General features: G+C 38.6%; 3 protein-coding genes across 3 annotated transcripts in view; all 3 read left to right on the top strand.

The window, feature by feature from the left end:
• Positions 1–5943: 5943 nt before the first annotated feature.
• The window catches only part of LOC145487105 (QRFP-like peptide receptor), a 166450-nt gene continuing 149573 nt past the window's right edge, over positions 5944–22820 (top strand). The window contains exon 1 of the mRNA XM_081465825.1: positions 5944–9804. Within this exon, the coding sequence (XP_081321951.1) occupies positions 7186–8148 (963 nt within the window). The 5' untranslated portion in view covers positions 5944–7185 and the 3' untranslated portion in view covers positions 8149–9804. The remainder of the gene's footprint in view (positions 9805–22820) is intronic.
• Positions 17503–19080, top strand: LOC145487884 (uncharacterized). The gene has a single exon (XM_081466663.1). It carries the CDS (start codon positions 17503–17505, stop codon positions 19078–19080), a length of 1578 nt encoding a protein of 525 aa, XP_081322789.1.
• LOC145487883 (uncharacterized) lies at positions 19879–20430 on the top strand. Its single transcript, XM_081466662.1, has one exon. The coding sequence runs from the start codon at positions 19879–19881 to the stop codon at positions 20428–20430; it is 552 nt and encodes a 183-aa protein (XP_081322788.1).

Here is a 22820-nt window from a genome sequence, read left to right as displayed (position 1 = left end):
GTCTTATTGTTGTTGTAAGTGTTATGGTTGTAAAATACTCTTTTTGTATTTTTTTTTCGATGTTATTTAGATTATGTTTTTTCCATATTTTGTACACGCAACATACAAATTATTTTTTAAGTTTTCTGGCTGAAAGTTTTGGCAATTTGTTAATTATGATCAGGAGCCTTTTTCTAACGATTTACGAAATTAATAATGTTCACAAAACTTAATCTAAATTTTGGATTTTTATCGTTAAAAGTTCGACGGATCAGGTCATTTGATAAGCGGAAAGCGCTTTTTCACTGGTGTATGAAAGACAAAGCTGATATAATTTTTCTACAAGAAACATATAGCACACCCGAGCTGGAGAATGCGTGGAAGTCCCAGTGGAGGGAAGAGCTGTTTTTTAGCCACGGCTCGGAACACAGCAGAGGTGTTTTAACACTTGCCAAGGAAGGACTTGACTGCCAATTAAAGGTATGTAAACAAGATGAATTGGGTCGTCATGTTATTCTGAAGGGCATTGTGCAAAGTCAACCTTTCATTTTTGTAAATAGCTATGCTCCGAATAAGGTCAACAAGCAATGTGTTTTTTATGATGAAATTCATAATGAGTTAGCTAAAGTGGAAACTCATGCAGACCATCGGATAATAATAGGTGGCGATTTCAATGTTATTTTGAATCCTGATTTGAATGGATCGGGAGGGAAACCAAAATTAAAAGAATCCCCCCAAAAAATAGAAATCCTGTGTTCCTCATTTAATTTGATTTGATAGACATTTCGAGAATCAGAAATCCAGGTGCTAAACGTTTCTCTTGGAGACAGAAAAATCCACCAATTCAACGCCGCCTAGATTACTGGCTAATAACCAATAGCATTCAAGAAGAGGTAGAGAAGGTCGACATTATTCCTGCCATTAGGTCTGATCACTCTGCCATTACGCTACATATCAATGGCATAGAAAACACGAGTTACGGACCTTCCTTTTCGAACTTTAATGCTAGTTTATTGGAAGACGAAGAATATGTGAATAAGATAAAAGAAAAAAATCGGGAGTGGATAGAGGAAAATAGAGAAATAAAGGATCCGAGAGTTCTTTGGGATTTCCTTAAGTATAAAATACGCTATGAAACGATTGTTTATAGTAAAAAGAAAGTTAAAGAACGGAGATCGGTGCTGGTCAGTTTAGAAGAAAGACTTAAAGATTGTCAAGTAAAATGCGACAAGGGTCCAACATCTGAAAATCTTAATGCCTTGAAAATAATTCAAGCAGAATATGATCGCCATTATGACTATATTACCCAGGGAATAATTATAAGATCCAGAGTTAACTGCTACGAACAGGGTGAGAAAAGTAATAAGTATTTTTTAAACTTAGAAAACGCCAAAAAGAAAAAGAGTTCAATAAGGAAATTATCTATGGATAATGATAAAGAAACGACAGAGCCAAAGCAAATAATGACCGAGATTCATAATTTTTATTCAAAACTTTATGATAAAGACTCCTATAATTTGGGTCAGAACTCAATCGCTCGATTCCTTGACAGAACGAATACTAAGAAACTATCCAATGGCCAGAAAGAGGTTGTAGATAAAAAGCTCACTATATCCGAACTTTACCAAGCATTAAAAGCGTTTCAAAGAAACAAAACACCAGGAAATGATGGGTTAACGGTGGAATTTTATTTGGTGTTCTGGCCCATATTAGGGAAATACCTTGAAGATTCCCTAAATTTCGCTCACGAACACGGACAACTATCTTCCTCCCAAAAACAGGCAATGATTACTCTGTTAGAAAGGAAAGACAAAGAGAGAAGATTCATTAAAAATTGGCTACCTATCTCTTTAATGAATGTCGACGTTAAAATTGCATCTAAGGCAATTGCTAGAAGATTAGAAACAATCCTTCCGGAACTTATTCATCACAATCAAAATGGATTTATCAAAGGAAGATCAGTTTTTGACGCAGTTAGAACGATCGATGATCTCCTTGAATTGGTACAAATAACAAACAAATCTGGTATACTTGTAGCAATAGACTTTGAAAAAGCCTTTGATCCTCTAGATCACACGAATCTGTTAAAGGTGTTGGAGAAACTTAACTTTGGGACATATTTTTTACAACGGATTAAGACCTTTTATACAAACATATCAAGCTGCGTTTTGAACAATGGATTTACCACTGATCTCTTTCAAGTGCGGCGTGGTGTACGGCAAGGTGACCCGTTATCGCTTTTATTATTTATCTTAGCTATTGAAATATTAGCAACCCAAATCAGACAAGATGACAACATTCATGGTGCGATGGTCAAAAACGAGGAAATCAAGTTAACATTATTTGCCGATGACATGACCTGTCTTTTAAATGATATGAATTTGTATCTACAATTATGTGGATTGTTGGAAGATTTCTATAAATATTCTGGCCTCCGGATCAACAACGACAAAACTGAAATCTTCGCAATCGGTTCTTTTAAATTCGCGCAACGCGACTCTATCCATAACGTACGAACATCAATTAAAATATTAGGGGTTTTTTTTGACTACCATAAACCGTCACGGAACAAAGCCAATTTTGAATCAATTTTCAATTCCATTCAAAGGACCCTCAATTTGTGGAAGTGGAGAGGCCTTACTTTACTTGGAAAGATTCAAATATTGAAAACTTTTATCATACCAAAGTTTTTGAGTAAAGCAGCATTAATATCGGTATCAAAGGATCTTATTAAAGAGATAAATAAATTGATTTATGGCTTTATCTGGAAAGGTAATGATAAAATCAAAAGATCTGCACTTATCAACGACATTGAAAATGGGGGACTTAAAATGCTTGGCACGGAGGCCATAATCTCAGCACAAACAGTCATGGCTTTAAAGAAATATTTCGCTGATGGTAATAGCTCCTGGAAAGCTATTTTAGATGAATTTCTTTGCAACGTAGGAAGAAAATTCATTCTTTTTTGTGACTTCGACACTCGTAAACTTCCAGCTTATATTCCAGCTTTCTATAAAGAGTGTCTTGACGCATGGTCGGAATTGAAGACTTCAAATGTCGTTTCGTATGAGGATGTTATCGACCTTATTAAATCCATTTTGAAATCACTGCTGATCCTTGCAATCTGATTGGCTCTCAGTGGTGCGATTTATTCACGAATCGCACTATTTTTTGTTCTAAATCGCATCTTTTTCTCAGCCAATGAGAATGGCAGTAAAACAAAACAACCAATCAGATTTCAAGATTAGTTTAAAGTAATCAATAAAATTTCAGGAAAATGAAAGGCAAAAAGCCATTGTGTGGAGAATTTTGCAACTACTATTGCCAAAACTTTGTTGTTATTGTAGTTTTCTTCCCCAAAAAATTGACGAATTTAATTAATTACAGTTTCTGAATGACGATTATGAGCTCCTTCAGGCCGAAGACCTACTTTAAGGGAAGTTTGCAACTTTCAGTGTCCATTTTGACGAATATTTTGGTGATTTTTCTTCAACATCTGCTCAAGATCCGTATGATACCGAGTCCAGTAAAACATAAACAAACGAAAACCACACAACAACAAATTCAGAGCCATCTCAAGAAGGTGGATGTTTCCAGGTTTCTGGTAGTTTCAAACTAAGCAACAAAAGAGCTCAACTCTGTCGCTGTGAATAAACATAGCCAAAATATGCCACACTGCACAAAATAGTGAATGAACGAACGTCTTACGAAGCCGGTGCCAATCCCGCCATCTTGAAAATATCTTAAAACAAATGCCGCCGCAAGACAACTTGACAAGGTCCTGGGTATTGAGTCCTGCGTCGAGGTCAGAAAAAGAAACGGAGATGATAACGAGCTGGACTCTCTTAAAATCATGTCACTGAACGGTATTTACAAGAAAAAAACGTACTATCCACTGGGCATCGGGCACTCGAGGGAGTTTCACAACTCAAAAGAAATCGATCGCAGAATTACACAGGATATGCACTTCAAATTCTTTCTCCAAAGACAATGAAAAGTCTCAGCTTCAACCACAGAAGAAAGGAAGGCTTTCCATAATTGATTCAGGCGACGAGAGTTGAACTTTTGTACCTGAAGTAGACTATTTTCGTTTTGACTTCAGAACTGCTTGTTTCTTTGTCATGCTCGAATGAGTTTTCGTCACATGACATCGTTTTGCATACTAAATGAGACGTAAAGGCGTTTCCGGTTCCTCTTTTTTTTTAACAAACCGGCTACTGGAACAATACACCAAAAATCCAAGATTTAAGGCAATATAATTGTGCGATTTCAAAATGGATCTAATAAAGTGGCAATTGAACTGAGTGGAGTGCAATTTTGGTCTGAAATCATACTTGTGATTTCAAATCGAACTCGCGCTGCGCGCTCGTTCGATTTTGAAATCACGCGTATGATTTCAGACCAAATTGCACTCTACTCAGTTCAATTACCATTATAAATCATTTGGAATAACAAAAATATTGTTGTTGACAAACAATCGCTTTTCGAAAAACATCTGTTTTGTCAGGGAATTGTTAAAATTGGGGACTTGCTATCTAACACGGGCAAATCTCCTCAAAGTTCGAAGGTATTGGCAGCAAATTTATCCCCAACTCAATATTTTAAGCTAATAGGTGTTGTGGATGCTATTCCCATCGCGTGGAGACTTATTACAAAAGAGTCACAAACAAATCAACTTTTCTATCCATCAATCCTCGGAGATAAAGTATATATTGAATTAGATGAAACTGAAATCGATTTGTCCAAAGTAACATCAAAATTACTGTATAACCAATTTAAAACTAAAAAACAAACTCCTCCCTCTGCTCAAAAAAAGGTGAAAAGCAAACATCTCCAACTTGTAGTTGATTGGAAAAAAATCTATACTTTACCGTTTACCGTCACAGTAGAAACAAAAATCAGAGAGTTCCGATATAAAATACTGAACGATATAGTATACACCAATGATAACGTTTTAAAATGATTGAATCGCCTTTGTGAACGTTTTGTCAGAAAGAAGATAAATCCCTAGAGCATTTACTCTTTCATTGTAATATAACAAAAAACTTTTGGTTTGCATTCTCATCTTTAATTAGTAAACAAAACATATCTATGGACACGTTAACACTAATTAATATTCTGTTTGGCGTATTTAATGACAGCGAAGATTTTACTATTTTCAATCACTTAATACTCAATTTATTTCTACATGTAAACTGAACAAAACTAAACCAACATTAAGAATTTTCTTTGAAAAGATCAAATTAGTTCATCATATACACAGAAAAATTGCCAAAAGAAATGACAGGCTCCATAAACACTACAAAAAATGGAAAAAATTATTGCCTCTTTCTTAACTAAGCATCAATTTAAAGTTTTGTCAGCATGTGTCTTGTACTTTATTCATTAATTTTATTTATTTTGTCCTTTTGTTTTTGGTATATTTATTTATTTATTTATTTATTTATTTATTTGTTTAGTGTTCTTTTAGTGTTAGTGCGTCTAGTAAATATGCCTGTAACCGTAATTCTCAATGTAAATAATAAAGAAATAAAAACAAATTGTTAAAATAAAAAAAAACCTCCAATTTAGTTAATATTTTAGATCAGACAAAAACCAAGTCTCGTCTTAATTCAGCTTATAATATTTCAGACGGAATTCACCAGAAGTTCGAGTAACAAGTGGACAAAAACTTTGTCCCAAGGTTATCTACATCGTATTGCAAACTTCACTACGACTGTTTTAAATATCTTCTCAAAAAAAATCATTTCTAGCAACACCAAACGTCGAAAGCAAATGCTGAACTTCGCATGAATCACTTGAAAGTACTGGTGAAATAAACCTGATGATAAAATTTTACCTGTGTTTCACAATTTCTCTGAACTTTGACATTTTTTTTCTCCTTCCCAAGGTAAATTGTTTTCGGTGTTATTTCAGGCAACTATTTATATCTTTAGCTTTCAGAAGATTTAAAAAGGACTGTAAAATACTTAAAATTACTCTGGTAACAGATTTTTGTCCACTAAGAACTGAAATTGCTCCATTTTCTGTTGGATTTCGTCTTCAATTTCTAATGTACTTTTCGCCATGCGATCAATTGTTTCTTGGTGGTCAGCTTGGTTTTAACTTAAAAAATGGCGGCTGCAGCAAAGCTGGAAAATAAGCAAACTTCAAACAAGGGTTACCGCAAAACTAAAAGGTATCCCTGTAAACATCTATCCTTAACCTGCATCTGCTATATAGTTATTAGGTTTTTCTTCGCGTACCGACAAGCGTTTTTCGCTGTTGTTTTAGGGTACCACTGAGCTATTAAAAAAAGAGCCGCAAGGTGTCTTCAAAAAGAATTAATAAAATATTTATAACTAGAGAATATCTGCTTTTCATGTCGCCAATGAATTGGTCAAGGCCCTAACTATAACGTCATCGCAAAGGAAAATTCACAGATAATTTTCGACTTACGCTGGCATGACAGAATTTCGATAGTTCGAATATCCAAATTTTGCTCGATCCGGACTCAACGGTTCTTAATTTATTTAATTGCTCTAAAAAAAATTAATATCAAAACAAACTAACCTTGTTTTGTTTACTTTTTCACAAGGGTCTATTAAAATAGAAAGTATGAGCGAAATCGATTTTTTTAGCTGTGTCCACGATTTTGATGATCATAACTGGTTTTACTGACAATCACTCTTAAATTTCTAAATTTACACTCCGACAAGATGCATTCAGGACAATTCTTTTCATTGAGCTCGGGCTCTAACCTTTAACGTTCTGTGTTTCTCACTGACTCGTCTTGATGGACAATTTCATGCACAGCAAACAATAAAAGAAAGACGAGAACTTGACGACGGATTATCACTCTTCGAACAGAGCTGAAAAACAATCCAGCCAGTTGTCGCTACTTCATTTGACGCAGCAGTGACATTTTAGGACACTCTCTGCTTCCAGTCTCATTGAGGTTAAGATGTGAAATGAAAAGCAATTTGTGGCGCAAGCTGATTGGTCACTTTCGTTGGTTGAGCTACTCATGAAATAGGAAACCTTAACTATTAGTGCAAATAGGAGGCGGACAGCTGGAACAAAGATCAGTTGTGCAAATTTCTGAATCGGTCAATCTTTTCGCGCGAAAGACGGTATCAAGCCGAAAAGTTATTCCGCCTTCGCTAGAACATATCAATAGAGTGAGGTTACTAAGTGAGCAAATCAGCTAGAAGAAACAGAACGGAAATGTCGGACAACGGAAACACAACGATGAATGCAACAGAGTCATCGAGCTGCCCCAGCAATTCAGCAGAAAAAATTGCAACGATCTTTGCCTACTGTCTGATTTTTCTTGTTTCGCTGGCTGGAAACACCGTCATCGGAATAATTGTCTTCAAGACGCAGACCATGAGAAAACCCATCAACTTTTTCATTGTAAACATGGGCATGTCCGATATGCTGTATCAGATATTCAAGATTCCTCAGCTTATACAAGTACTCTATATAGACTCCTGGCTGATCGATGGTCCTCCTGGCCAGACCTTATGTAAGCTGGTTTACTTCTTGAAAGGTGTTTCCCTTCTTTTGTCCATTCAAAGCCTGGTTCTGATAGCAGTGGATCGATTTGGTGCTGTGGTATTTCCTCTCCGTTCTCCACTCACTTCAAAGTTGTGCCCGTTCTTCATTACCGCCTCTTGGATCGTCGCGATAGCTGTTAATTCCCCAAAGCTCTTAATATACAAACTTGTTGAATATCCAGAAAAACTAGTTTGTAAGCGGCGCTGGAATGAAGTCTTTGGAGAGTCCTCATCTCATAAGAATTACCGCTTGTCCTTTTTAGTTGTATTCACTTTCATCCCGTTGGTGTTGATTGCCATACTTTACATTATCATCTATCTAAAGCTCAAGTCACAGAAGATTCCAGGCGAGCAATCAGCCAACGCTGGACAACAACGCCAGCGAAGGGAGCGAAATGTGTTAAAGATGGCCATTGCTATAGTGTTAGGGTTTGCAATGTGCTGGCTTCCCCTCGCTATCTGGCTTATTCTCCTCATGTTTACGGACACCATCATATGGCCGAATTGTGCCTTCCGATACTCTTTCTATATTGTCAATTTCATGGCTCTGGTAAATTGTGCCATAAATCCTTGTATCTGTTTTCTTTTCAGCAGAAATTATCGTAAAGAACTTAAGGCTCTCGTTAGATAAATTATTTGACTTCCGCGGTAGGAGGGTTTGCGTAAGGGTTTGCGGTGATGCGGTTTTGCGTTATTTTTGGTGCGGTTTTGCGGAAATCTTTATTTCAACCTGCGGTATTGCGGTTTAATAAGACTAAGCGGTTTGCGGTTTTCATAAATTTTCGAACGCGGTAATCGGTGAAAAAGAGTCTGCAGCCGTCTGCGCTTTCCAGTTATGACAGTTATTACTCGGATCCTGACGCTTCCGATAACTTTTGATCTCTTGTTCATGTTTTGCAAAGGACCATTGTTGTGCAAGCAAGCTTTGCTGTTTGTAAATTTCCGCTTTTTCCAGTTAACAGTTGGTATGACTAACAATTTTATCCGATGATACGTCGACTTGGTGACCTTTCGGGCTGGGATATCTTTCGCTCGGATTTCCTACGGTATTTGCCGTGGCCTCCTGCGGGACACTAGGGAGTCTTAGCAAACCACGACGGCGACGGCGACGAGAGCGACACCAAACAAAAGGTTTAATGAGCAGAACAATAGCTGTGCACGTGCGTTTTGAATCTTGGTACATTTCTTTGCCGTCCTCTGCAAAACAAGAGGGAGTTTTAGCAAACCACGACGGCGACGGCGACGAGAGTGTCACCAAACAAAAGGTTTAATTAGCAGAACAATGGCTGTGCTCGTGGGTTTTGAGTCTTGGTACATTTCTTTGCCGTCCTCTACAAAGCAACAACGTGAAACGACTAAATTCTACGTATTTTGGAGAACACAAACCGCAATGGCTAATTTATCGTATTTTCTTTTGCAATTGAACGCTGTCGGTGCATGTTTAGTCTGAGCAAGTTTTTAGACCGATAGACGTACTGAACTGATTTACACAGTTGCGACATTCGAAGCCGGTAAAATATTGATTCATTTTTTACAAGGCGTCGTCCGCGCCGTCGCCGCCGTCATTGCTAAAATTCTTAACAACGTGAAATGACTAAGTTCTATGTATTCTGAAGAACGCGAACCACAATGGTTAATTTTTGGTATCTTCTTCTAGAATTGAACGCTGTTGGTACATGTTTAGCCTGAGCAAGTTTTTAGACCAATAGGCGTACTGAACACATTTACAGAGTTGCGACATTCGAAGGTAAAATATAAATTCGTTTTTACAAGGTGTCGTCCCCGCCGTCGTCGTCGTCATTGCTAAAACTCCCTAATGTCTGCCGAGCAAGAAAAAGTGGTTACGAGGGTGGTCGGGAAGAGACGATGTCACTTCAAGGAGAGATTGGAAGCTCGGCGTCGTTTCTTCTGAAAGCAAGAGCTCGCTTCTGGAGAGTTATACGCTTCAACAATCGTTCGCTTTACTGAACACTTCATGGGACTGACTACGTTGTCTTCGGGTTATTCAAAATTCTTCTTTCCAGATTTTAAATGCAATTTAAGGTTGGTTCAGTCGAATTGCGACATAAAATGGATGTTCCGAACTCGAATTCGGGATACTTGAGTCTGAACATTCACCAAACAAAAAAACTCGCGGAAAGCTTGCGTTGTGTAACATTCGAGTGGTTTCCAGTGCTGAAGTCGTAAACATCGATGTTTTTCACTTAGGTAACTCAGCAGTATTGGTGCGGGCGCGAGCGCCCTTATATTAGTTCCACAACAGCATAACAAAGTCAGTCCCACGGACGTGCGTCAATTATTACAGTATTATTTTATGAGTGCGATGATCATACGCTGATTGACATTAACGTACACTTTTATCAAACTAAGCTGAAGATACTTATGTACAGTGGATTCAGTCGACCTAAAACTCGTAAAGACCTATATTCAAAACTGCTTTTTATTTGATTAAATGTAAACTATGGCTGAAAGACTGAAACTTTGCAGAACGGCTTTAAACCTTTCTTTGGACATTGACTTTGCCATCATTGTGTAGCTATTCTGCAAACTCAATTTGTAATTTTCTCAAATTCATGGGACGTTTTCAGCCGTCTTAAACCGTGTAAATAATATTTATTTCAATACTACGTTTTGTGTGATTTAATGTGAGGTTTGATAAACTTCATAGACCGGTATCTAACCATTCTTTTGACGATTTCTTATCCATCATCTGTAGTTATTTTGTGAACTATATATTTTCTTAATGATTAGCAAGTAATAAAGTACATGAATACTATTAAGCGACTTTCTTGATTTGGAAGCAATAAAGTGCGTGAAAACGTCACTACAGTATTGCGTGGTAAAGTATGGTCGATTCCAAATCCTCAGCCATTTCTGCGTAAGATTGGTTTTTTCCCAGCTTTGTCAATGTTTAGTAAAACAAATTAAGCACCCTCTCTCTTATGATTGATTGATTCATAATTTTGCTGATATAGTGCTAGCCCGAGAGTGCTAGGAGGTTCTCTCATAGTTTTACTCATAAGATTCACTCACAAATTAAGGCTCGCTATCTAGCCAGCTGGAAGCAATAAACTCCGTTTGCGCTTAGAGGATTGACGAGCTAATGTCTCAGGAAGTTCAAAGACTCTTCGCAGTCAATATCTACACACAGAAAAGGTTTTATCCTTTCATATACATGTAGCTTCCATCTTAAAACCCCTTTCACAAAGTAAACCCATTACATCTCTTCTCGTGGATAAATTAGCAATGAATGTCTAAAATGCTATACCTCCCGCCTGATAAAATTGCACCTTGAGTCAACTATAGGGAGTCCCCTCAGCTTGATGCAATACAAAATAAAAAGAATATTGCAGATTGTAATGTGGACAGTAAAAATAACAATGGTTTTCTTTTCTTGGAAACTGAAATCACAGTATTTTATTCCTATCTTGACAATTGTTTGTGTTCATTTCACTAGCAATGCAGAAATGTTCAAAACGATTGTTGACAGGTACAATTAATATTTATTTCAAGTTTTGATTCCAATTGTTTACAGATCTCGTTGCTAGAAGAAAAATGAACTTATACGTACATCACCAGGCACTATGCCTGCTTGACATGGCTTGTGTTTGGCATGATTGGAGAGTAAATCTCTCTCGCAAAAAGTAGATCTACGCAGACTCTTGGATGCTAATTTGTCTAATATCCGTCACTTAAATTTTAGGGCATATTTACTCGATCGCGGATGCTGACTTGTATTCCATTCATGAAGAAATTTTCACTCTGGTCGAACTGCATAGAATGACGATATGTAGTGTGAAGAACAACAAAACTAAAAGATAAAGCAGTTTGAATTTTTTTTTTAATTTAAGTAAGCTTATTTTAAAATACAAATTAAATCACACGTTTCGAATTGAAGATACGAGCTCTACCAGAATTTTAATGTGCACATACAAAATATTACAATACAGAAATGGGCTACCTTAGGCTTACCTTGGACTCTACAGGGAGTGAAAGCGAATGGAAAACCATCAAATTTCCTAGCCAAGAAAAAGCTAAAACCCTATTAAATGTCCACGTCTACTTTCCTGACTTTTCCTGACTTGTATCAATTCTTTGACCTTGCCGGCCGCGCTGTTATGACCGATACACGACCACAGTCATAAATACCTCTCTCAGCTTTCATCTGCGTGTGAGAAGCCAACAGGCAAAGTACTACATATTTTCAAAAGCAAAACTCATGAACCGCTAAAATGGCCGCTCTCAACTTTGGAGGTCTTCGAGAAACTCGTACCCAGGTTCTCCATGTGATCGGCCAAAAGTTTACATCTGAGTGAGTGAAAAAATTGCATATTATGCCCCATGACAATAGTCGTTTTTACGCTTCGCCTATCCACGACTAAAACTAGCTTTAGCTATAGTGGCACCATTCCTTGTGACTTTAGGGAAGCAGAGTCCATGAGGCATTTTAAACGCCTATTCAAAGGAGATGTATAAAGCACGGCATTCGTGGATAGCAGCTTTTTTTAAGTATCGTTAAATATTTGATTATTTTTATTATATTATACATTAGCAATGAAATTTGAACCTGAATATATTACTACACTCGGGCTATTTACCGCTATTTAGGCCCCAAAAGGAAGCTGAAAACTCCATCCTAATTTCCAATCCGTTCATGCAATTACTCTTGACGCTGGACGAAAAGATGGATTTACTCAACTTGAAAACGTGAGCAAATCTGATGGAAATATAGTGCTCTGAATTTGACACATATTTGCGCTTTGATGCAAAGTTGACACAAACAACGAGATTTGCTTCTGTTGAATTTGTGTGCAAATATAATGTAAATCTGACATTTGATCTTGATTTGCCTCAGTTTTGAAATGAAGGCAAATATACAACTTTCACACAAGTCTGCTATAGATTTGCCCACCAAACCAAAATTAGAGTTTTCACTACAAGAGCAAATCTGGGCAAAAACAGTGCAATTCTCTTCTGTAGATAATCACTTGAATTGTACAAAAATATAAAATTTCTAAGCAGTTTATTCACATTTGCAGGAAAAGCAAACATTTTTTTGCACTTGTTTTGTTTTTGTTTGTACTGAAAATGTTGCATGAATATACAGTATTTGCAATCTAACTAGTAGTTTCATCCTGTTTGTTTCACAGTTGTCATTGATAGTATTTTTTTGTCTGTATAGTTTTCACTGACTGCCAAAAGATGACTGCATCTCTGCAGAGGGCTTCCCAGAAATGACCACATTTTGAAAACCCCGTAGTGAATACTACTAAAACAAACAAAAAAGTCCCATCATTTAGTCACACTTGACTTGTGACTGGTATGCATAAACTGAATTCTATGAAAAGCCTTTTGTATAACCTTAGGGCAATCAAAAGCCCTCAAACCAATGATAATAAGTGTAAAAAAAGCTTCCACATATTTATCTTAAGGTGGTAACAGTGACTATATTAATATCAATTTTCCCTTCCTGCAATATTGCTTTCAACCCACATGTACAAGTATGAAATACTTAAATAAGTGTGACGTGAGTGGAACAAATGAACTTTTGATTGAGTGCATTGTCATTGTTGAAATGGTTATGTTCTGATAGATAACAGTTGTTTCAATATCTCACCAACCACCTGATGTGATGGCTATTTAATTGTTGTGTTATTCAATCATTTATGCCAGGTTGTGGGATTGACATACATGTACAACGCACTAAGCTTGAACAATACTTGAACATTGTTCATTTCCTCCTCTGTTTTATAACTAATTCTTGACATTCATTTTCTTTTAACAGAAGCGACAGAAACGAGCCAAGGCCTTGAGGGAGTCCACTTCCATCAGGCAGGAAGATAAAGATAAATTTAAAGTCTGCATAACAGTAGACTATATGTCATCAGAGGAGTCACTGTCAGAGCCTGAAAGCTTAAATCACCAGGAAGATGACTCCTCAGGTTCAGACTTAGAGAGTTCGTCAAAGAAAGTCCTCTGTATAAAGCCTCTCCCTTGGAGGAGTAGAGAGTTGAATGTAGTGATGACCAGTCTCGACCGTAAAAATGCGTGACGAAGGTCTCAGAGGGGTGCAAGCATGCTCATTGAAAGGAGGCAAGGACCACCATCAACTCGGGCAGCACCAGATGATGCCCCTGAGTTTGCACTGTCAACAAGTTAATAAGTTCTACAGTCTACTGTATATTTTAATAGAAAATTTATGAAATGAAAATAATAATGAAAGAAAATAATTCAATTTGTTTTGCTGTGCTTTTGCTAGTTATCAGATCATTAATAAATTTATAAGCACCAAAAATTTTCCTTATGGTGGAAGGAGTTAAGACATAAGCGAATAGTTTACATTGATTTCTTAAAGGAATCTTGGCTGTAAAACATTATGACATATAGGAAATTTGAAATCCTAAATAGCAGAAGAGAAATGACCAGCATTCAAAACAGGCCAAGAATAAATCAACTTTCAGTGAAACATCAATTTGATTTAGGAACAAAACTGTTTCGTAGACATGATTCTCTTTAACAAGGTTTAGAATCAGACCTTTTTCAGTTTTGAAATACAATGCTATGCTTTAATCAGGTATACTGTCATCAATAGATTATTACTAGTAATAGCGGCTATTACTAGTTGCACAAAACAGCATAGTAATATTATGATGCAGCATTTGTCTGGTTAAAATTAACCCATGGCCTTTTTCCATGCACCAGTAACCTTTTGAAATTATTCAAATAGGTAAATTAAGAAATTAAGAGTGCCTGCCTGTAAAAATCAGACAAATTCTTAATTTCGCGGCAAGGGTCGAAAATTCGATTTCGCTCATATTCTTATGGTAGATAGGCTAGAGCATGACAAAAACTACTGGATAGTTTTATTGGCAAAATATCCTTTTATTTCAAAGAAATATGCAAATTACCAAATTCCGTTAAAATCGTCATTTGACGCACCATTTTATTAAGCAAGTTTGAGAGTCTCGCATGCAAAACCGCATCATTCTTCCGTCTTTAAAACACTCAAATGTTTTTATGCAGTGTTTAAATGTGTACTGGGTTGGTTTTAGGGAATGTTGCGTTGTCTTTTTGGGTGCAAAATAATTAAATTTCGAAGACATGTATCTCATTCACTTAAAAGTACTTCGTGTATATAATTAATTTTCACCATGTGCGAAACCTTCAAATGGATTAAGCTTCTGGTGGTTGAATCTCAGAAGGATGATCTACAGATTCCTGTAAAAATTTCTTTGGGCAAATGATTGTGAGCGACGCGAGAGCTTTTCAAAGTACGTCAAAAATGCACATATTTGACCATCCGTCGTCAAATTTCAATTTACGGGTTAGACGTATATTTTAGCATGTGCCACATGGCTTGACCTATAATAAGTTGAAATAGACACAGAGCTGATAATTTCGAAATGTTCTAACCTTATTTGTTGCAAAAGGCATGTCCAAAGCCGATTTGACGTGTTTCTAGTCGATCTCTCACCATTCGTCGCACATAAAGCAGAAGTTTGCTTTTGTTTACACAAGGTTAACGTCCAATGTACATCGCCAACTGTCAACCTATTATTGGTCGAATATCATGAATCTGTGACCATCTTTCTGCGCATATGAACATCACTGCATCTAAGTCAAAAACGGTTGAGTCATTTGTAGATAGTTGCTTGCTTTGCACTGCGCCAAAATAATACATTTGATCGATTGCTGACCATTGCTGATAAGCGTGTCGCCGCAGCCGCAATCTTACAGCCGTTATTTATTCGTCACGCAATGCTGTCACGGCATATGCTGCACATTTTGATCTGTTTTGTATAGAGCACTCTCAGGATAAATGAAACAATTTAATCATTGTTCATCTGTTTATTCATATGTATAATAACATGTGTATATTTATATAATCGTATTCTATAGTGTACGTGGCCTCGGTCCAAATCACGTTTGTTGTACGTTTTCATGTTTCAGACAACAGCTGATAAAGCTAGTGCCTGTTACTCACTAGAATTTTAAAAAAATCGCTATGAAGCAAATTATAGATCAATGAAGCAAGAACTAGCTGAAATAAAAATAGAAAATCGCAACGTGTCTAATTCGTGAGAAAAACAGACTAAATTTAATTAGTAATTACGTGAGTAAATAGCCCTGGCCATGCCATTTTATTTGGCGTATTTTGTTTGCCTTGTGGCGAGGCATTGGTATGTTTGTAACAGGAAATAGAGTACTGTTGTCAATACAGTCCAAAATTATTGTCAGTAAAATATTGTAAATAAAACACCTATTGACCGGTTACCTCGGCGGCCACCATTTGGTCGTTCCGATAAGGGTTTCATTATTGTCTATTAAGCGGCCACCCAAAATTTAAAAACTTTGTTTTGAAAGGGCGATGGCAGATAAGAGTCTGAAATTGAAGGTGCATGACGAGTGATAATTCAAATACACGTCGATCATGATTGTCTTGAATTGACTCCATGTTCACCGAGAAATTTATAACCCGATAGTGAAAAATTAAATATTCAAGGTACACCAACTTCTATTTAAGCGGCTAGCCCCATTAAGCGGTCACCACCCACTTCCCCGGGGGTAGCCCACTGTGTTACATGTAAACCAAAAATAATTGCACAGCGCGAAAAGACCTAGGTATGAGTTTAGCGTTACAGTATGACGCAGGGCATGTGGGTAGCAGTGGTCGAGTGAAAGATAACAACAGGGGCAATGGTAAACTATTCATTCTTCTCATTTCTTAATCTAATCTCTTCCTACTCAACACGATTGTTTGCTCCCAGTGGTTCCCAGCCTTACGGAGCCTTATGTATTAGGATAGAAATTGTCCTACCCCTACCCCCTCAAATGGGATGACAGCATTGCGTGACGAACAAGGAACCGCTGCAAGCAAGGATTCAAGCCATCAAACCATGACGATCAAAACGTAATATTTTGGTGTAGTGCAAAGCAAGCAACTATCTACAAATCACTTAGCCGTTTTTGACTTAGATGCAGTGCTGATCATATGTGTCGAAAGAAGGTCATAGATTCATGGTACTCGACCATTAAATAAGTTGACAGTTGGCGATGTACATCGGACGTTGTGTAAACAAAAGCAAACTTCTGCTTTATGTGCGAAGAATGGTGAGAGAAACACGTCAAATCGGCTTTGGACATGCCTTTTACAGCACATGAGGTAAGAGCATTTCGAAATTATCAGCTCTGTGTCTATTTCAACTTAACATTGGTCAAGTCATGTGGCGCATGCTAAAATACACGTCTAACCCGTAAATTGAAATTTGATGAGGGAATGGTCAAATATTTGCATTTTTGACGTACTTCGAAAAGCTCTCGTGTCGCTCAAAATCATTTGCCCAAAGAAATTTTTACAGGAATCTGTAGATCATCCTTCTGCGATTCAACCACCAGAAGCTTAATCCATTTAAAGGTTTCGCACATGGGGAAAATTAATTATATACAAGAAGTACTTTTAAGTGAATGAAATACATGTCTTCGAAATTTAATTATTTTGCACCCAAAAAGACAACGCAACATTCCCTAAAACCAACCCAGTACACATTTAAACATTGCACAAAACTATTTGAGTGTTTTAAAGACGGAAGAATGATGCGGTTTTGCATGCGAGGTTCTCAAACTTGTTTAATAAAATGGTGCGTCAAATGACGATTTTAACGGAATTTGGTAATTTGCATATTTCTTTGAAATGAAAGGATGTTTTGCCAAAAAAACTATCCAGTAGTTTTTGTCATGCCCTAGCCTATATACCATGAAAATATGAGCGAAATCGAATTTTCGACCCTTGCCGAGTTATTTTCCATTTTATGGACAGGGACTCTTAAGAGTAAAATTATTTAATAAGTTGGTTAGATTTATACAATGTATCAGTAACTAGTACAGCAGTGTATAAGTAGATTACAAGGATGCTGTGTAGAGGCTGACAAAAACCAAATACATGACAGTGGCGACGAGGATGAAGTCGTAGGAAAACGTCGAAAATATGACTGCTATCGGGAAGATAGAGAGTTTTGATGAAACACAAGAGAAATGGGAAACTTACGCGGAACGTGTAGAACAGTTTTTCTTAGAAAACAACATCGATGAGAACCGCCAAGTGCCAACCTTGTTAAGCTTGATCGGCAGCAAAACGTACACATTGTTGAGGGACCTTCTTTCACCGGATAAACCAGCCACGAAGAGCTTCCAAGAGATCGTCACGACCCTTCAGCAACACTTAAGTCCTAAACCATTGGAAATAGCAGAACGCTTTCGTTTTTACAAACGAAATCAGCGAGAAGGAGAAACCGTGTTGGCCTACGTAGCAGAACTGAAGAAACTAGCGACTCACTGCAATTTTGGCGCGAACCTTAACGAAGCTTTACGGGATAAATTGGTCTGTGGCCTTCAAAATATGCAGATACAAAGGCGTTTGCTTTCAGAAGCAAAACTGAAATATTCCAAGGCTTTGGAAACTGCCGTTCGTGATGCTTCGGAATTGCACAGTGGGCTGCACGCAGAACCTCGAGTTGACAAGATCTCAGATAACAGCAAACCACCGCCACCGCCACCGCCACCGCCGCCGCCGCCGAACCTCACGCCTAAGGGTTGCTATCGATGCGGAGGAGACTCGCACGCATCACACAATTGCAGATTCAAGGACCAGACATGTTATCATTGTGGGAAGGTGGGCCATATTTCCAGAGTTTGTAACTCGAGACGACAAGGTAAGCCAAAGCAACCACTCAAAACACCACAAAACACTCAAGTCCATACTGTTCAGTACAGTGAAAGTGATGAATTTGAAGATGTGTTAGGAAGCATGAAGATACACAATGTGAGGAAACCGAGCAGTAATGTAATCTGGGTAGATCTGAAAGTAGAAGGGAAACCGTTGAAAATGGAACTGGACACAGGCTCGGCTGTGTCGATCATTCCACATGATTTGTACGAGGAGAAATTTAACGACAAACCCTTGCATAAAACTGAACTAATGTTGAAAACCTACACGGGGGAAAGCATTGTTCCACTGGGAGTGCTTAAGGCAAATGTTGAGTACAAAAGTCAGCAACCTTTACTGTTGGATCTGTATGTGGTTAAGAATAAGGGCCCTGTGTTGATGGGAAGGGATTGGCTCTACAAGATACGCCTGGATTGGTATGCTATTAAATCACTGAAAGCTTCACAAACCCCACCAATTGCTAACGAACGTCTGCAGACCATGCTAGACAAATACTCTGATGTTTTTGAAGATAAACTGGGAACATTCAAATCAGCTAAGGCAAGGCTAACCCTCAAAGAAGATAGCCAAGCTCATTTCTGCAAAGCTCGTGCCGTACCTTACGCCTTGAGACCCAAGGTTGAAGAAGAACTGAGAAGACTTCAGAATGAAGGTATTCTCACGAAAGTTGAGTGGAGCGACTGGGCAACGCCCATTGTACCTGTCCCAAAGAAAGATGGGTCTGTCAGAATTTGTAGTGATTACAAAGGCACAGTGAACCCAGAACTACAAGCTGAGCAGTATCCTTTACCCCGCATTGAAGATATCTTTGCAAAGCTTAGTGGTGGGCAGAAATTCTAAAAGATTGACCTTCGTCAGGCATACCACCAACTAGAGATGGAAGAAGATTCCAAGAAATACCTCACCATCAACACACACATGGGCCTGTTTCAGTACAACAGACTGGTGTTTGGCATCACATCAGCACCTGCAATCTGGCAGCGCACCATTGATCAACTGCTGGAAGGAACATCTGGCACAAGCTGTATCCTTGATGATATGATCATTACTGGCAAGGATGATGCAGAACACCTGGCTAACTTAGAAGAAGTTCTACGACGGCTTCAGCTTCATGGGTTGAGAGCAAACAAGGCAAAATGTGAGTTTTTCAAGGAGAAGATAACTTATTGTGGACATGACATCGACAAAGATGGCCTACACAAGTCAGCAGAGAAAGTAGAAGCAGTATTGAATGCGCTACGCCCAAACGATGTAGTTGAAGTGAGATCTTTTCTCGGGCTAATCAATTACTATCACAGGTTCTTGCCTAACCTATCGACAGTAGTACATCCCCTGACACAACTTTTGGAGAAGAATCATCAGTGGAAATGGACAGAACAGTGCGAGATAGCATTCCACAAAGTGAAAGAAATGATCACGTCAGAGCAAGTTTTAACGCATTATGATCCCAGCCTACCACTAAGGCTTGCTTGTGATGCATCGTCTGTCGGTATTGGAGCGGTGCTATCTCACGTGATGCACGATGGTACCGAGTGACCCATAGCTTTTGCTTCAAGGACACTCACCAAAACTGAGCAAAAGTATGCACAGATTGACAAAGAAGCCTTGTCAATAATCTGGGGGGTAAATAAGTTCCATATGTATTTGTTTGGCCGCTCGTTCACATTATACACAGATCATCAGCCCTTAACGTCAATCTTTCATCCGCGGAAAAGCATCCCTGTGGTCACTGCTGCTCGACTGCAACGTTATGCCTTGTTCCTGGCGGGCTATTATTACACCATTGAATACAAGAACACTAAAGTTCACAGTAATGCCGATGGTCTTTCCCGCCTTCCACTCGTAAAGGAATCCAGAGATGAAGAAGTTATCGACCCTGTGGGTGCATTTAATTTGATGCAGTTTGATCCACTGCCAGTCACAGTGGATAACGTTAGACGAGAAACACAGAGAGATCCTGTTTTGGCTCAAGTGTATGAGATGGCCAGCAAAGGTTGGCCACACAACACTGCTCCTGCACTCAACCCCTATTTTGTTCGCAAAGATGAGATCACATTACAATCAGGCTGTCTGATGTGGGGAATAAGAGTCGTAGTACCTCCAAAGTTGCGCCCTCAAGTTCTCGAGGAACTGCATCAGGGACATATGGGGGTCGTGAAGATGAAGGCCCTCGCCCGAAGTTACATCTAGTGGCCTGGAATCGACAAGGAAATTGAACTGACGGTTAAGTCCTGCTCAGGTTGCCAACTAACACAGAGAGAGCCCAGTACAGTACCGGTACACGCATGGGAGTGGCCTTCGTCCCCCTGGCAACGAATTCACATTGATTTTGCAGGTCCGTTCCTCAACAAGATGTTCTTGGGGGTAGTGGATGCACATTCAAGATGGCTAGAGATAGAGAGAATGACTAGTACAACCTCAGAGAAGACCATTGAAGTCTTTCAGAAATTATTTGCCAGATATGGAATACCAGCCCAGTTGGTAAGCGATAACGGGTCGCAATTTACATCAGAAGAGTTTCAGCAATTCCTTAGGAGAAACGGAATCAAACACATCACGTCAGCACCTTACCACCCTGCCACCAACGGGCAGGCGGAACGCGGTGTGGGGAGCTTCAAAAGTGCGATGAAGAGCGAAACTGAAGTGAAATCCTTGAATCTTAAGTTGGCAAGATTTTTGCTGGCTTATCGGAACACTCCCCACTCAACCACTGGAGAGCCACCATCCCAGTTGTTCTTGGGAAGAAGATTACGCACTCGACTGGACCTTTTAAAACCAGATCTCAGCGTCCAGATAAACAACCGTCAGATAGACCAGTCTGTCGCCAAAGGTGGTTCTGTAACGCGGCATTTTTCCATTGGCCAGAGAGTAATAGCACAAAATTACAATGGAAAATCAAAGTGGGTACCAGGTATTGTGCGTGCTCAACTAGGACCCCTGTCTTATGAAGTGGAGATTGGGCCTAACTTAGTTTGGCGTCGACACACAGACCAAATCAAAGATTCCAATGTTCCTGTTGCAGACAACCGTACACCAGTTATCCAGCCGCTGCTGTTCCCGCCCCCAGTCGAATGCCATGGTGACCAAATAGCTGAGCCGCCTGAGCAGACAGAAGCCGTCCCACGGGAAACGTGTTTTCAGCCATCCAATCCAGCGGCTAAACCTTCAATTAGCAGCCCGCCGAGCCAGATTGAACATATTCCTGTTAGAAGATACCCTACCAGAGAGAGGAAGCCCCCAGCCCGACTGGACCTTTGAACATTGAACTGTCCATTTCTAGGGCTCTGACTTTATTTTTAAGAATAGCATGTTGTGTTGAACTTTTGGGGTACGAGACTGGCTTAAGGGGGAGGAGTTGTAGTGTATTGAGCCAGCGGTTGACATTATGAGCATGCGCACTTATGCGCATTCTGTACCATGTGCTTCGATCGAGATAAACCAAATACATGACAGATATGCCATCGAATTAACTATGGCCATCATGAGCAAATACGTCCCAGTTACTTTTACCAACCGGCAAACAACTGCGCAAACGATGTTTTGAAAAAAAAAATTGCATTTTAGATTTACCATCCTTTACAAACTTGTGCGGAAATGAATTTTTGATCATATTTGCCATCCTAGCAAAAAATATTCAGAAGTGATACTTTGATCAGATTTATCACTTGACAAAGTACGTCAAAAAGGATACTTTGGCCACATTTACCATCCTAAGCAAAAATGTTAAATAAGGGTAGTTTGACTAGATTTACCACTATGAGCAAACTACTTCAAAAACAATACTTTGATCGTTTATTACCATACTGAGCAAAAATGTTCAAAAGCAATACATTGACCACATTTGCCATTCTTACCAAACGAGCGTAAAAAGGAGTCTTTGACAAAATTTACCAGTGGGGTAAAACTGTTTGTAACCGAAACTTTGATCACATTTCGCACTCTGCGCAAAGCACGTACAAAACGTCAGTTTTAATATCGTCTTTGCTACACGTGTAAATACTAAGTAAAACATAAACTGTACTATATCTTTACGAAGGCAAGTAAATTTTAAAAAAATGTGGCATTTACCAGCTTTGCCATGTATGGCAAAATTGGAGCAAAGTTGATATTTGCCTGACAGCAAATTTGAGTAAATGGGATTAAATGTGGCATTTGCTGTAGGTTTGCCGTATATTTGCTATACTGGAAAATACATTTTTTCGTCCAGTGTGATATGCTTGGAAACCTCAATAAACAAATGAATAACCAGTAAAACCCATAGTTATCATCACCTTGTACTTGTTGCCGTAGCCAAATCTGAAGCTTCGCCTGCCATTTCTAGCGTCTCCAACTGTTAGAAGAAACGAAAACTTCAACTACAGAAAACAAAAATCCACCTCATGTTATCTCCTAAGGAATTGAAAAGATAATCCAGACTTTGTCTGAAACTGAAGAAGACATCATGAAGTACAATTAGGTGACAGGCCAAATCCTCAACCTTAACGTAACAGAAAAGCGCCCAATGCACGGGTCAAGAAGCTGTTTAAAGAGGTAACCCTTACCATCATGGGGTCAGAAATAAAGAAATACCACAGTTTATC

Source organism: Orbicella franksi, chromosome 5 (assembly GCF_964199315.1).
Source record: "Orbicella franksi chromosome 5, jaOrbFran1.1, whole genome shotgun sequence".
NCBI classification, from domain to species: domain Eukaryota; kingdom Metazoa; phylum Cnidaria; class Anthozoa; order Scleractinia; family Merulinidae; genus Orbicella; species Orbicella franksi.
Note: the sequence above shows the minus strand (reverse complement) of the source record. Positions and strands in the feature narration are given on the sequence as shown.

Coding starts and splice junctions, on each gene's coding strand:
- LOC145487884 (XM_081466663.1), top strand. CDS start 17,503: ATGACTGCTATCGGGAAGATAGAGAGTTTTGATGAAACACAAGAGAAA.
- LOC145487883 (XM_081466662.1), top strand. CDS start 19,879: ATGTATTTGTTTGGCCGCTCGTTCACATTATACACAGATCATCAGCCC.